This window comes from Euprymna scolopes, chromosome 36, assembly GCF_053919585.1.
Source record: "Euprymna scolopes isolate OS-2025 chromosome 36, ASM5391958v1, whole genome shotgun sequence".
Lineage (NCBI taxonomy): Eukaryota > Metazoa > Mollusca > Cephalopoda > Sepiida > Sepiolidae > Euprymna > Euprymna scolopes.
In genome coordinates this window covers 77,438,055-77,453,744 of record NC_136517.1, presented here as the reverse complement: position 1 = coordinate 77,453,744, position 15,690 = coordinate 77,438,055, and the positions used below count along the sequence as shown (strand labels likewise).

At 32.5% G+C, this 15,690-nt stretch overlaps 1 protein-coding gene across 1 annotated transcript in view; it reads left to right on the top strand.

Moving 5' to 3' along the window:
• The window catches only part of LOC145260228 (neuroglobin-like), a 118,761-nt gene extending 107,346 nt beyond the window's left edge, over window positions 1-11,415 (top strand). The window contains exon 4 of the mRNA XM_080118054.1: window positions 10,200-11,415. Within this exon, the coding sequence (XP_079974180.1) occupies window positions 10,200-10,478 (279 nt within the window). The 3' untranslated portion in view covers window positions 10,479-11,415. The remainder of the gene's footprint in view (window positions 1-10,199) is intronic.
• The last annotated feature ends 4,275 nt before the right edge of the window (window positions 11,416-15,690 follow it).

Below are 15,690 nucleotides of genomic sequence, written 5' to 3'. Positions count from 1 at the left end.
CGACAGCAATAATCCTTTAAAATATCAGTTATCCAACAATGCCGACCATTAATGGCTGAAGGGCACTCAGGGGAGATAACTGCGCTTTCCGGATATCGAATTGCATGCTTATTAACGATCTTTATCTCTGTTTGACGTGAGAAAACAAGATTAACGGTTCACTCAGTTAAGATGAAACTTACGTGTAAGCATACTTTTTTTTATATTGATAATTCATCATTTACCAAGGTCAAAAACCACTCAAGGATAAAGGTTATTATTATAACCCTAGTTAAAAGGTTACAAGGAAAACACAACACGGGAATAGAATAGAAATATATATTGACAATAACATTCAAAAGTATGAGTTGTTCGTTCAGCCAACGAACAAGTTCTGTTGGCTCTCCGGATCTAAACCCTGCATTAATACCTTGTCTTCTTGTATTTATGTGCATGGATCAGTTCATTCGTAGGTAATTCCGCCACAACACCCCCTCCAAAATCAATTATTTCGAAAGGTGTATCGGTATTTTTGAGCATGAGTAGGTCTGTGATCTTCCCTTTTTCTGCCAGAACGTCGTGGTTCTGATGTGGTTTGCTGAGACTCAATATCAAATGTGTCGTACACTACTTCCTCTTATGGCAAATCCTCTTTATTCTCAGTTAAACGTTTCTACATCTGATCCAGATGCTTTTTTGAATTTCAGGCCCTGGATTATATAGATAACATTGCCGATCCTCTGCATTATCTTCCCCACTTCTCAAAAAAAAAAAAAAAAAAAAACGTTATTTCTAAGGTGCTTTGAAGTAAACTTTATTTTCAAGGTTGTACTTTTTATGTGGTACAGTAGAGTACAGTAGAGGTTCTATTTTGTGTGGTTTGTCCCGACAACAGTTTTTTCGAATACTAATCTGATTTTATAGCCAAACAATTTCCGCTGGTGATCAGGTTTCGGGTTTAAGGTTTGCTGTAATCCGATAAGCTCGAAGAAACTGTTGCAGAGGCTTTTCCGTGGGCGAGCCCTAAGCCTTCTTTAGTACCCTTTACTAGTATAATAGTAAGTGTAACGGCCAAGCCGAACGTCTACAAAACGTTCGGCTTGACCGTTGCACTTAGGATGATATTACGATGTTGTGAGGTATTTTATTTGGTACGTCTCGCAGAATTCTTTGAACTCTGAAGAAGTGAATTGGATTACATTGTTACTAACAATGCAATTAACAACACGAACGAACAGCTCACGTAGAAAAGTAATGGTTACTGCTGTATTAATGGGTACTTTTAATTTGGAAACCCAAATCTTGTATTCGTCTGAATACTTCGTAGATATGGTTTTTATGTTGTGCCATGTTCTTGCTGGCTATAATAATGCTATCAAAATATTTAACGGCAAAATTAAGACCGCCTAGCATAGTGTCCAGAAAGATTGTCTATATTCTTCTCCGAGAATTAATCCCTATTTCGTTCGATGTAAAAGTCGTGTTTCGTGATCGGCAAAACGTTTTCTTGTTCTCCAAACTGAGAAAAGAAGAGGAAAAAATGCTCAGATTCGGAATCACTCTTAACAACCAGCATTGTAATTCTTCTTCTACCAGCCGCCTATTTCTTCACCCTCGCCACCGCTGCCGTCGTAATTCTTTTTTTGTAGACCATATCTACGAAGTATTCAGACCAATACAAGATGTGAGTTTCCAAATTAAAAGAAACAAATGCGAATTTTTCTTCAAAAAAAAAAAATCAAATATTTAGGATACATAATTGATGATAAAGGTAGGCGCCCACATCCCGATAGAGCCGCTGCCTTATGGCAGTTTAAAATACATTGAGGACATTGCCGGCGCCTGGAAATACTACTTAACTGTAAAGTTTATTTAGGTCTCACTAATTATTAGAGCTTTATCCCCCAAAATGCCCGAACTATAGACTATCGAGTGGCAGTCAGTGTTTGAGGAAATCTAAAAAAAACCGTAACAGCAAATTCTTTCCTAACACATTTAAACCCAAATTAAACACTATATAGTGGCTCGCGATGCTAGATAATACTGTTTAGATGCATGAAAAACACCAGATGTTTAGATGCATGTTTGCTGCGTAATATGCAAAGTGGTTCGAAAAAAACAAAAACAATTGCCTTTGTATTCAGAACTGTTTTTGACAGAAAAACACTACTCACAGAAAGAAGGTTTCGCCATCATTTATGCAATTTCGTAATTTCATCGTTATTTGCCCTGTAGGCACTTCACATTTCAAACGGACCACAAGCCCCCTTTTAACCATTTTTGTGTCTAAAAAGGACTACTAACCTTTACTGGCAATTGTTTATTAAGATGGGGGACGATTTTATTTAATTACAACTTTCCATTAGAATTCCTTATCAAAATGGAAACGGAACAACAAAAAACAAAAGGCTGGCAGTGTCAAACCGCCATTTTGTCGATATACCACATGAAAGTCTTTTTTCCCTTCTTCTCTTAACTCGCAACAAATCCTCGTGTATTCGATATTATCTTCCACCGTTCGCTCTTGTTCTAAGTGTTACCGTAACGTTCGTGTCCTGTTTATTATTTATTTATTCTAACTAAACGTTTACTAGTACTCGTTTTACGGTTACGATTCTTTTTACGAGCACCTTTACATTTCGTTTACGTTTATCAATGTTCTTACATATACGGGTGTGGGTGTGTATGCTCTAACGTGCCGTTCACTGTTGTGTGTGTGTGTGTGTGTGTGTGTGATGTTCTTATCGTTACACCGTTTCTTGCCTTGAAAGTTTCGAGACGTGTATTTGCAATGTATAATGCGTACATACCTGGTTGCCTTGGCTAGTGGATGATATCTTCTTGGACGTTGGTCTCCATTTCGTTGGGGAGTGGTCACTGCAGACATATTCATTAATGACAACAAGATGGACTGAAGCTTCAATCTTTTATTCAAGGCAAGCCTATATCTCGGACCCTTGTTGTCGGGGAGAGACCCGAAATCTCTCGACTGGTTTCTATTGCTGTCCAAAACCACTCTCTGCCCATGTGGTCGTCAACCGGAAGCCTACGACCACAATTCCTGTGTCACTCCTTAATTTCCGGTACATCATTGAAGGTGATTTGATTTGATGGCTGTCAAATCTAACCTTCTGACCCTGCTAACTCGCTGATAGGAAATCAAATATGCTTATATCTTTTTATTTTTTAAACTACCTACATAGCATTTAATCTGGGATTCCCAATACTACATAAGCTGTCCAACAAAAAACTCAACTCAACGCCCTGCTTTAGAATTTATCCCATTTAACAGTTACCAATTGTGTACATATGCAAATTAATGGCATACGTGTGTGTGGGGGGGGGCGGTGTGCAGTTAGCATACCGGTTGTAAAGCTGGATCACCTCTTTGTAGGCTGCGTATATGAACCGGTTACGTGAATAGGCTGCGTGTTCAATAAGCTGGATTGTGGGAGGTCGTCGTTACTAGGACAGCATAATAAAGAAAACAATCAACAATAATGGCACGTGTTATGAGTGCATTTAAGATATTGAAATGAAGCACGCTGAAACAGGATCATATATTTACATATGTACAAGGAATATTTATTTACACAGAAACGTTACGAACGTTACAGAGTGTCTGTATGTTTATAACTAGCATGCATGTAGATAAACGTTCGTTGCGTGTATGGGTGTGTGAATGTACGTGAGAGTTCGTAGGAGCATATCTGGAAAGTTCATTGTGTATGTAAGAATTTGTTTGTACGAAACCTATCTTGAGAAAAGATAAACGCCCTGTCGACGCGTGAACGTAACTTGCGTGCCACTCACATTTGAGGTTTGAATTGAAGGCAAACACGTGTTGTCAGCTCCATGTCTCGAGTGGAAAGAGAGAGAGAAGAGAGAGAGAAAACGGAAGGAGAAAAAGGAAGCACAACCTGTTGGGCAAGATGGAGGTTACCACAGGGGCGACAACTGATGCGTTGGTTAAAAGGTGTATGCATGGATGTGTGTGCGGTTTGCTTAAATGCATGCTACATTAAAAACGCATGTTCCTGTATACGTTCACCAATGAACGATCTACACAATTATGATTGTCTTTTCTTTTCTACATTTTCTGCTGGCATTTTACAGGCTAAGCAAACACAAGGACGTTTGCGAGATTGAGTTCTATTACATTCTTTACTTCAAAACAAATCGACTCTTTAGCTTCATTCTTATTATTTAAACATAAATTTTTAATTTTTTAGTTTTCCCTAATAGTTGGTCAGAAATTCTCCCTCAAAATTAATTTGTGTACCGTTAATGGCTTTTGCTGTTTTGTGAGATCTTAACATTGTGGGTTTATTCAATTTATAATTGTCTGCACTAAGATCTGATAATTTAAATTCGTCACAGCCGCATAAGTTGCGAAATCATCTTGTCGTTTTTAATCATATTTAAGCATTTCCATCTTTTATGGAATAGAGAGGTTTTCGGGCTGAAATGTTTTATAAGGAGTTGCACTGTATCGATGAAAGATAGTTCAAAAGTTTAATGTAGCAAAAGAAAATTCACAATTTGACAAATAACACCTTACCTGAGAATTTTTTCTTCAAACTCCTCGGCCTAACATTTGTGGGGCATATGAACTGGAACAAACACATTAAGGACATTGTGAAAGCTGCTGCAAAGAAGGTGGGTTCCCTCTATCGAGCTAGAATCCTACTAACGCTTGAGAGTATCCTTTACCGCTTCAAGGCCACCATTCACCCATGCATAGAGTATTGTTGCCACATCTGGGCTGGTGCATCTACACTATCCTCTCTCTCTCCTGGATAAAGTCCAAAAAAGAGTTTTCAAATAGGCCCCACTTTGTCAACGAAGCTTCAACCCCTGTCCCATCGCCGCAATGTTGCATCTCTGTGCCTGTTTTACAAATATTTTAATGGAATGTGTTCTGATGAACTCGTTGCACTTGTGCACTCTCAACGTACATATTCCCGACAATAGATAGCAATATAATCTCACCCTTTCACTGTTGAGGTCCCTAAATGTCACAAAACTTTCTATCCAAATAGTTTCTTCCCTCGAACTTTGGAATTCCCTTCCTGCTACCTGATATGCAGAAGTTAAAATTTAACGTAAAAAACATCTTTTTAATCTTTCCTAGGCGTGGTCCTAAATAGTAGCCCCTTATGTACAAGTGGCGATATGCCTTGTTAGGGGTTAACGTGAGTAAAAATAAATATATATATATATATATATATATATATATATATATATATATATATATAAATATATATATATATATAAATAAAAAATATATATATATAAATAAGAAAAAATATACATATATATATAAATAAGAAAATATATATATATATAAATAAGAAAAATATATATATATATAAATAAGAAAATATATATACATATAAATAAGAATATATATATATATAAATAAGAAAATATATATATATATATATAAATAAGAAAATATATATATATATATAAATAAGAAATATATATATATATATAAATTAGAAAAATATATATATAAATAAGAAAAAATATATATATATATAAATAAGAATATATAAATATATAAATAAGAAAAAATATATATATAAATAAGAAAATATATATATATAAATAAGAAAATAAAATATATATAAATAAGAATAAATATATATATATAAATAAGAATATATATATATATAAATAAGAATATATATATATATAAATAAAAAAATATATATATATAAATAAGAAAATATATATATATAAATAAGAAAATATATATATATATAAATAAGAAAATATATAAATATATAAATAAGAAAATATATATATATATAAATAAGAAAAAAAATATATATATAAATAAGAAAAAAAATATATATATAAATAAGAAAATATATATATATAAATAAGAATATATATATATAAGAATATATATATATATATATATAAATAAGAAAATATATATATATCTAAATAAGAATATATATATATATATTTAAATAAGAAAAAAATATATATATATAAATAAGGATATATATATATATATATAAATAAGAATACATATATATATATATAAATAAGAATACATATATATATATATATATATATATATATATATATATATATATATATATATATAAGAAAATAGTTGCACACTATTTGAAGACACTTATTTTGAATAGAAATTTGAAAAAGTTGAAAACTTTAAGTGTCCGGAAAATGATAAAATCATTTTTATGTCCTTTTTTTTATGTAAGTCCAATATTTCGCTAAAAATAGCCTCATCAGGGTAGTTAGTCAGTCCGCAGTTTTTTTTTCTTCTTCATTTTGTTGTTATAGAGGAGGTAAGACCTGGAGAAGAAATTTAAAAATACGAGCTGTACATTTTTGACGTGTGCGTTCCCCCCAGTTTCAAGCAAGAATATGAAATAAGAAAATAGTTTCCCACTATTTGAAGACACTTATTCTGAATAGAAATTTGAAAATTTTGACAACTTTAAGTGTCAGGAAAATGATAAAATCATTTTTATGTCCTTTATTTTGATGTTGTAAGTCCAATATTTCGCTAAAAATAGCCTCATGAGGGTAATTAGTCAGTTTGTCTGACTAACTACACTGATGAGGCTATTTTTCTCCAGGTCTTACTTCCTCTATAACAACAAAATGAAGAAAAGAAAAGAAAATTACGGACTGACTAATTACTGTGATGAGGTTATTTTTAGCGAAATATTGGACTTACAACATCAAAAAAAGGACATAAAAATGATTTCATCATTTTTCTGACAGTTAAAATTTTCAAAATTTTCAAAACATATATCAAATTTTAACTTGGGGCAAATGCTTTGACAATCCCCCCACCCTCATAAAATGAGATGTCTATTCTGAAAGCTGTTCTTACCATGACGAGGTTGGGCATGTCTATTCCATACTAGTTCTTAACATGATGAGGTTAGGGGTATTAATTCTGAAAGCCGTTCTTAATATTAGGACGTTGGGGATTGGCCACCAACAACAACCGTAGTTTAAGTTTTATGAGAGGGAGGGGCATGCTTCCACCGGGCAACACTGGGTAATGGGTCCTGCTAGTATATATATACATTTATATACGAGGTGCCTTCAATATGTTTTCAGACTTTTTCGTATGGTCACTTTTATTGATAGTAAACACATGAAACTCTAGTTCACTTCAAAGTGATCTCCCCCGGCTGCAATGCACTTGTTGTACCGTTCCAACAACTTCTTGAAGACACCATGGAATTTCTCTTGTGTGAGCATATTAATGACCCTCATCACAGCCTCTTTTATCCCCTCAATTGTCTCATAACGACACCCTCTAGGGTTTTCCTTGAGCTTAGGGAACCAAAACTCAAGGTCTGGACTATACAGAGGGCGAGGTACTGTCTTAATGCTCATCTTGGTCAAATAGTTTGTGACAAGGACGAAGTAGCATTGGGATAAACTTCGCGCAAATCAACCGCATCTTCAGTTCCTCACAAATAATTGTGTGTACAGTTCCCACACTGACATCAAACTGTGCTCTTATTATTTCTATAGACACACGACGCTCCTTATCCACGAAATTCTTTATTTGGCCAATCAACTCTGGTGTTCTAACTTCCTTACTCCACCTACACCTCGCATAATCCCTCACAAACGCCATACCTTCCTTGAATCTCTTATACCACTCAAAAACTGATGCGTGATTCATGCAAGATGGTCCAAAAGAAGTCATTCCATACGTTTCTGTGGCATTTTTCAAAGTTAGTAGGATGTATAGTAGTAGTTAGTAGGATGTATTCCAATTCCTGCTGTAGCTGTTAATTTGAACCTGAAATCATAAAAATTGATCAGTCATCTCATAAGATATATAGCAGTAATATACTGAATATTCAAGAGTCTACAACAATTTTAAATGCCTGTACAAAAAAAAAAAAACTTTTCTACAAAGGAATCACCATTTATCAAGGCCCGGTGGCCACTCGTGGATATGGGTTAATAAGTGTACAGTGATCAAAGGGTAGTAATCGTTAGTAGTGAAAATTTGGTAAATTGGATTACTTAAGGGAATGGCTCATCCACGTTGGACTTAAAGACAACCATGTTTTAGTCAGTTGGAAGAAAGGAAAATGGAAGAGAGGTCCATAGTTCTAAAAAAGAAACTTTGTTCATGGAATCTACGTTTGGGTTTAGGCACAGATAAAGAGTGGGGGGAAATTATTGATAGTGCTTTCAGCTAAACGAGTGTTTCTTGTGAAAGTCAGACCAGGTGGAGAACCATAGATTGAAGCTCAGATGAGCACTAGCCATGAAAATAACGATAAAGCAGAGACATGCTAGCAACGTCTCTTCTGTGGGAAAGAGGTTGCAGGGAAGTGAAAAGGGCATCCCCCACCAGGCTTCGAAATCTATTTTGAACTCTGTCAAGGCAGGATAAGCTACCTCTAGCAGCTCCTGTCCAGATGTGGCAACAGTACTCCATCCTTCGGTGTATTTAGCTTTTATACAGGTGGAGAATTGCATCGGCAATAAGATATCTACTGAAGTGGTAGAATGATCTCACCATTTTTCCATTTGATGTACGTGTTTCACCTCAGATCAGGAATAAAGACTAGACCTAGAAGCTTGTCAAAACATGAAGCCTCCCTAAGACGAGAGCCATTTATTTCGATTGATGTCAGACGGAGATCAGAGCATTGATGATGAAAAGATAGAAACTTGGTTTTAAATGCATTAAAAGTAACCAGTCACCTCTTTCCCCATTGCATCACGTGATCAAGAGCAGACGAGAGAGAATCAGAGAGAACTTGGTTGTTTACGGTATTTATTGTTGCCATAGATGATTGTGTCATCATCAGCATGATGTGATTTAGGAGATCGTTAATGTAGATCAGGAAAAGAGTTCTGGAAACTAATATATGTATATATAAGTAAAGCCTCTTATTTCTCCTATTTTTCTAAAAAAAACTAAGAACTAAAAAGACAGGAGTGGTACTATTAAAATAAACGACCTTTTGTGCTCCAGAATTTATTTTTTCTACATAGTCACTACCATTCTTAATGCACTTTTGTTCGAAATTCAATGACGCACTTCTGCTTCTGACGCACGTCCATGACATTGGTTGCTTTTTTAGAGTCTCACACCGTCAATATCTGCAACAGAAAAATGAAACTTATGAAAGTTATGAATGCACAAGTTCAATCATCATAACAATGGAATTTGCAATCCCTACTGATCAATTCGGGTGGAATAAAAATAGGATGCATTACTTTTGAAACGCCACCTGTATGCATATTTCGGCGATTCGAAATATTTTCAAACATTTTTGTCAAACTCTGAAATCCAAATAATCCGAGTTAGATGACGTTTATTTTATTCAAATTCCAGCATTATCAGAAAATTACTCAATGGTAAACGGCTGGTGTGAAAAACAAAGTAAATTGTAATGGTGAGAAAAACCCCAGAGTTGAATTGAAATACCCTATTGTACATAAAAGCACGAATGAGCAAACTCATTTTGTGTTATTCATAAGATGAGTCGGATCATTATTCGGGGGGTTGTTTGAATTAGGCGTGCTTTCACAATCAGACGTAAACGCAAAACAAAGTCTTTTGTACTTTCAAACAACACGTAAGAGAAATGAATGATTAAAAACAATGTTTAGTTTCCAATGACAACACTGACAGCATTGAGGAGTCGCAGGGTGTGTGTGTGTGTGTGTGTGTGTGTGTGTGTGTGTGTGTGTGTGTGTGTGTGTGTGTGTGTGTGTGTGTGTGCGCACAAAATGACAGAGAAATAATGTGTTTGTTTCCTTCCCCGCGATCGCCGCTTATTTCTTGTTGCCTGGCTGTCTCTATTTGAGTGGAACTGATGACGTCAGAACATTCCTCAACGCATTGTCTGATATGTTAGTCAGTTCCGCTGATACCTATTCCCAGGAATTCTACGTCCTCCACTTTGAATTTTTTTGGCGTCATTCCCGGGCACACCTGGATCCAGGATCGCTGCCTTAACCTACGATCTGACCGACTTTCCTTTGACGTCATCTTCACAAGCCCAGACAGTTGACCGTCCTCTCCAGAACCTCTGCCACCTGCAACTCTACCGACCCCCCACCTTTGTAACATTCACCCAAGCAAGAAAACCGGACATGATAATAATAAAACAGTAAACAAATTTTGTCTAAGAAATCTTCGTTTTAACTCTAACATCTTTTTATTTTTTTTATTTTTTCAGAGACTCTGGCCTGTCATAGATGACAGCTTCCGACAAGTCCTGAGTGATGTGTACACGACTGAAGTGCGCGACACATGGCAGTATTTCATGCAGTTCATATTCGACAGCATGAAGGAAGGGATAGACGCCATGGCACTGGCCCAGACGATCAAGATCGATCCGTCGATAGATCTTGACACCATCTCCGAAAATAGCACAAAGAAAGAAAAAGACAATGCCGGTGTTATTGGGGACAAAAATCGTAAAAAAAATAATGGGGTTCAGAAAATTAAATCTTAAATTATTATTATTGTGCTGCTCAACCTTATAGATAACAATGAACTCTACCAGTGTATTTATAAGTATTTTATAATTTCAATCTTTTGTTTTTATTGATGTTCACCCCAAACAAGGCATGTTGCCACTTTGACTTACGTGGCTACTATTCGGTACCATGCTATGAGGAGATGAACGAGATGTTGGTTTACATTACATTTAAACTTCTGCATGTCAGTACAGTCAGGGAAACGGGTAACAGGAGATAATTCCAAAGTCTATCAGTTCGGGGAAATAAAAACTATTAGAGTAGAATGCTTTCTGGCATCTGGTGACTTCTACAGTGAAGGGGTGTGATTTTGTTGCTAAACGGGCTTGTCGGGGGGGGGTACACTGACGAGGCAGAAGTGCGATGAGTTGATCAGAGCACGTTTTATTAAAATACTTATAAAACAGGCACAGAGATGCAACATTTTAGCGATGGGACAGGGGTTGGAGCTTAGTTGACAGTGTGGGACCTATTAGATTGGAGACTCTTTTTGGGGGCCCTGTCTAAGAGGGGGAGACTAGCAATACACGCACCAGCCCAGATTTGGCAACAATACTACATACATAGGCGAATGGTGGCCGCTAACGTAAGAAAATATGCAAGTATAAAATCTTTTATTTTTTTTTTTATTAAAAGAAAAAAATCACTTTTAAAAAAATATTTTTTTACCCTTTAATATATATTTTCTACCCACCAGACACTGGGGAAGGGGGGGGGGTAACTAACTTATTAGTATTGTGATTTGCACGCACCAGATACTGGCTGGCGATAAATTACTGATTCGTATTGTGATCTGCAGTCTGCACCTACCAGTACATATGGTGGTGGTGGTGGTCTGCAGTCTGCACCGACCAAGCACTGGCTGGCGATAACTAACTTATTAGTATTGTAATTTGCACCGACCAAACCAAATAATAATAATAATAATAATAATAATAATAATAATAATAATAATAATAATAATAATGATGATAATGATAATAATAATGATAAAATAATAATAAGAATGATAATAATAATAATAAGAATAATAATAATGATAATGATAATGATATTAATAATAATAATAATAATAATAATATTGATAATAATAATTATTATAATAAAATAAAAATAATGACGATATAATAATAATAATAATAATAATAATAATAATAATAATAATAATAATAATAATAATAATAATAATAAAAACTAGCAGAACCCGTAGAAATTCCACGGTTGTTGAAAATTTTAAAAACGCATCATAAATAAATTGAATAAAAAATAAAATAAAACAAAATAACGACGAATTTAAAGCAATTTTTAGTAAAATCTTTTTTTTAACCCTTTTTAAAGCTAAAAATAATTAATTAAAAAAATTACATTTTTCAATGAAAATTAAAAACACAACATTGTTTTATCTGTTTTTCTGAATAATTCTTAATATAAATTATGAAGGAAGAGATGTCAATTTTCTTTTACATTTTTTTTAATTTTAAATATAATATATAATCAAACAAAAAATTAAAGTTACCTGTCATCATGACTTTTTTTTATTATATAAAAAAACAATTTGAAACCATAAACAAGCGGCCATATTTTATTTATTTATTTATTTTTTTTGTTTAAATCTTTGGCGAGGAAATGATTTTAATGATTTAAGATGATAAAGGGAAGTAATTCGTTTCGCATTAATTAATGTTTGCGATGATGATGTTTTTTTGTGTCACCGGACGTCGGACAAGTAAATTATTATTATTATTAATATTATTATTATTATTATTATTTTGATCATGATGATGACGATGATGATGATGATGAAATATTAATAATAAAATAATAATAATGATAATAATGATAATTAGGTATTCCGGCATAAAGCTCGAGACAATAGTCTCTAACCCCCTTTCACAACAAAAGGAACTAATTTCCCTATACACCGCTTTTGGTTACTATGGGAACAGCTAATTTTTGTGATGATTCGATTTTTAATAATAAACACATTTTATTATTTTAAATATTAATATTTATTTTTAATAATAAACACATTTTATTTTAGTTTAAATATTAATATTTATTTTTAATAATAAACTACACTGATTAATATCCCAAAAACTACTTTTTTTGTGACAAATTTAAATGCGCTTGCTTGCATGTATAGAAATGGCCACCACCACCACCGATAACAAAGAATTACATTGCTTAATATGAATACTGAGAATACTCCAAAAAACACAGGTCAGCTGCTGCAGGTATAACATCATCAACAATTTTCTCCATAAGTGCAGCACTGCAGCAGAACGCGTACGATTTTTCGATTAATTAGCGGCAGTACTAATAATTTGTGCGGGTTTTCAGATCAAATAATAATTAAAAAAAAAATCAACAATAATAATAAAAAAAAATCGACAATAATAAAAAAAAAATCAACAATAATAAAAAAACAAAATAGATTTTATTGGTTTATTCCTCGAATCACAAAAATTAATAAATAAAAAATCCTGTATATTGTAGGCTACAATAAATGTTTGAAGCCAAATCTTTCAGCAAAAAAGGCCAAATTCAAAGACAAAACCACATTTTTTAGATAAAAAAAGGCCAAAAAAGTCAAATTTTAACTTTTTCTTTAATAATTACTATTAAACAAATATTGTTTTACTTTTAAAATGTCCTGTATATTGTTTATTATTAAAAATCGAATCATCATTATTATCATTCATCATTATTATTAAAAATCGAATCATCACAAAAATTAACTGTTCCCATAGTAACCAAAAGCGGTGTATAGGGAAATTAGTTCCTTTTGTTGTGAAAGGGGGTTAGAGACTATTGTCTCGAGCTTTATGCCGGAATACCGATAATTATATTAATAACAATAATAATAATAAAAAAATAATAATAATAAAAAATAAAATCAATATCAGTAATTAAAATAATAATAATAATAATAATAATAATAATAATAGTGATAATAATAAAATAAAAATAATAATAGTAAAAGTAATAATAATAAAAATAAAAATAATAATAATACAAAATAATATTAATAATAAATAAAAATAATAATAATAATAATAATAAATAATAATAATAATAATAAAAGTAATAATAATAATAAAAATGAAAATAATAAAATAATAATAATAATAAAAATTGTAATAATAATAATAATAATAAAAATTATAATAATAATAAAATAATAATAATAAAAATTATAATAATAATAATAAAATAATAAAATAATAATAATAATAATAATAATAATAATAATAATAATAATAATAATAATAATAATAATAATGATTATAATAATAGTAAAATATAAGTTCTTAATTTTAAGAGAGAGAAAAAAATGTATTCCTTTTTTGTTAAAAGTTAACACAATGCCGGAATAAAATCACTTACTTCATCTTTGAGATAAAAAGAAAGGAATTCACCTTAGCTTCAGAAAAAACAAAATCTATCCTACAGTTTTTTGTTTTGTTTTTTTAAATTCGGCGATAAAACTTGTTTTCAGCATTTAAGGTTGTTGGGAAATTTATTAACGTTTTTAAATAAATGATTTTAAGTAAACTTTGTTTGTAAATAAATGATTTTAAGTAAACTTTGTTTTTAAATAAATGATTTTAAGTAAACTTTGTTTTTAAATAAATGATTTTAAGTAAACTTTGTTTGTAAATAAATGATTTTAAGTAAACTTTGTTTTTAAATAAATGATTTTAAGTAAACTTTGTTTGTAAATAAATGATTTTAAGTAAACTTTGTTTGTAAATAAATGATTTTAAGTAAACTTTGTTTGTAAATAAATGATTTTAAGTAAGCTTTGTCGCTCATGTTGTGTTCCCATAAGGGTTTGGAAGAAAAACGCAACTCGATAACAAAAGGGGAAAATATTTTAAACAGAAAATCAAATACAAAAAATTAAGAGAGTGTGTGTCAGTTTGATTGCCACGGGCGCAGGACTCAAACATGATCGTTGAGAGACAGATTCTCCCGGTCTTTATATTAAGTTGAAGAATTTATTCTCATCTGTAAGGTTGAGCATCACAATAATTATGAATGAGGAATATCTCAACATTATTTTATTAGATGGACAATATTATTATTCATTTTTCATCTGTGTCTGAGCTGTTTTTCCTCTCATTTGTTATGTTTATTAATATTATTGATATTATCTTTAGTCTGCTGTTGATATAGAGCTAGAATATAGCGGATATATCTGAACAGATTTTATGGTGTTGTATCTTTCCCTAATCATAATATGATTTTAGATTTTAAGCATCAGCTTAACATTAAAATTAGATGTGATAGAAAAATATTACATTTCAAAAGATTACATAAAAAATTTGGTATAAGTTGCTAGCTTATGAATACAAAAGGGAGTCAAATACTATAGTTGGCAGCATGGAATTGTGTGTGCAAGTGTGTGTGCAAGTGTGTGTTGGTTTAACTTGTTCTTGTTAGTGCGTGTATAGACGTGCATAAGTTAATGAAGCTGGTATGTGAGTCGTTGGGTTCTTCCGCTTTGCAACTTGCATCCCTCCCCCACCAGATTGAAGGTTGAAGAGAGTACACTCTGGTGTATTTCAGGTGCTACTGGTTTAAGAATCTCTGTTTGTTTAGTTTTTGGTTGTTTTCTTTATAGAAGTTTCTAACTTTGTGTTGGCTTACTAGTTTCACATGTATATGTTACTTTTTGGAGCTTGAAACGATTTTCATTGATTGGAAAACATTTTGAGTTCACACGTTTCTGTGAAAACTTCCTTGCTTTCTGGAATGAGGAAGAAAACTTATTCCAATGAAGCTGAGAAGGAAAGAGGGTAAGCAATTAGAGGCGTTTGCGTTTTAGTGTTAGTTGGATTCGATTCTCAGTATAATGACACTTGTTCCTATTTCCTTTTTGAGCATAGTGCTCCTAATTTTTGAACCCTAGCTTGGATCAAAGGATAGCATCAGGCCATAAAATGATAGTGTGGGAATTTTTTTTTACACAAGAATCACCACTTATCAAGGCCTGGAAGCCACTCAAGGTGAGGGTCAATGTTATTATAGCGTTTTTAACATAGGTAATGGGAGTTTTGTAAGTTGGATTACATAGGGGGACGATTCATCAAGGACTTGTTTACATTAGACTTGAAGAGAATCAGATTGTAGTCAACTGGGAAGCAGGCCAACGGAAGAGAGTTCCACAGGCGTGCAGTTCTA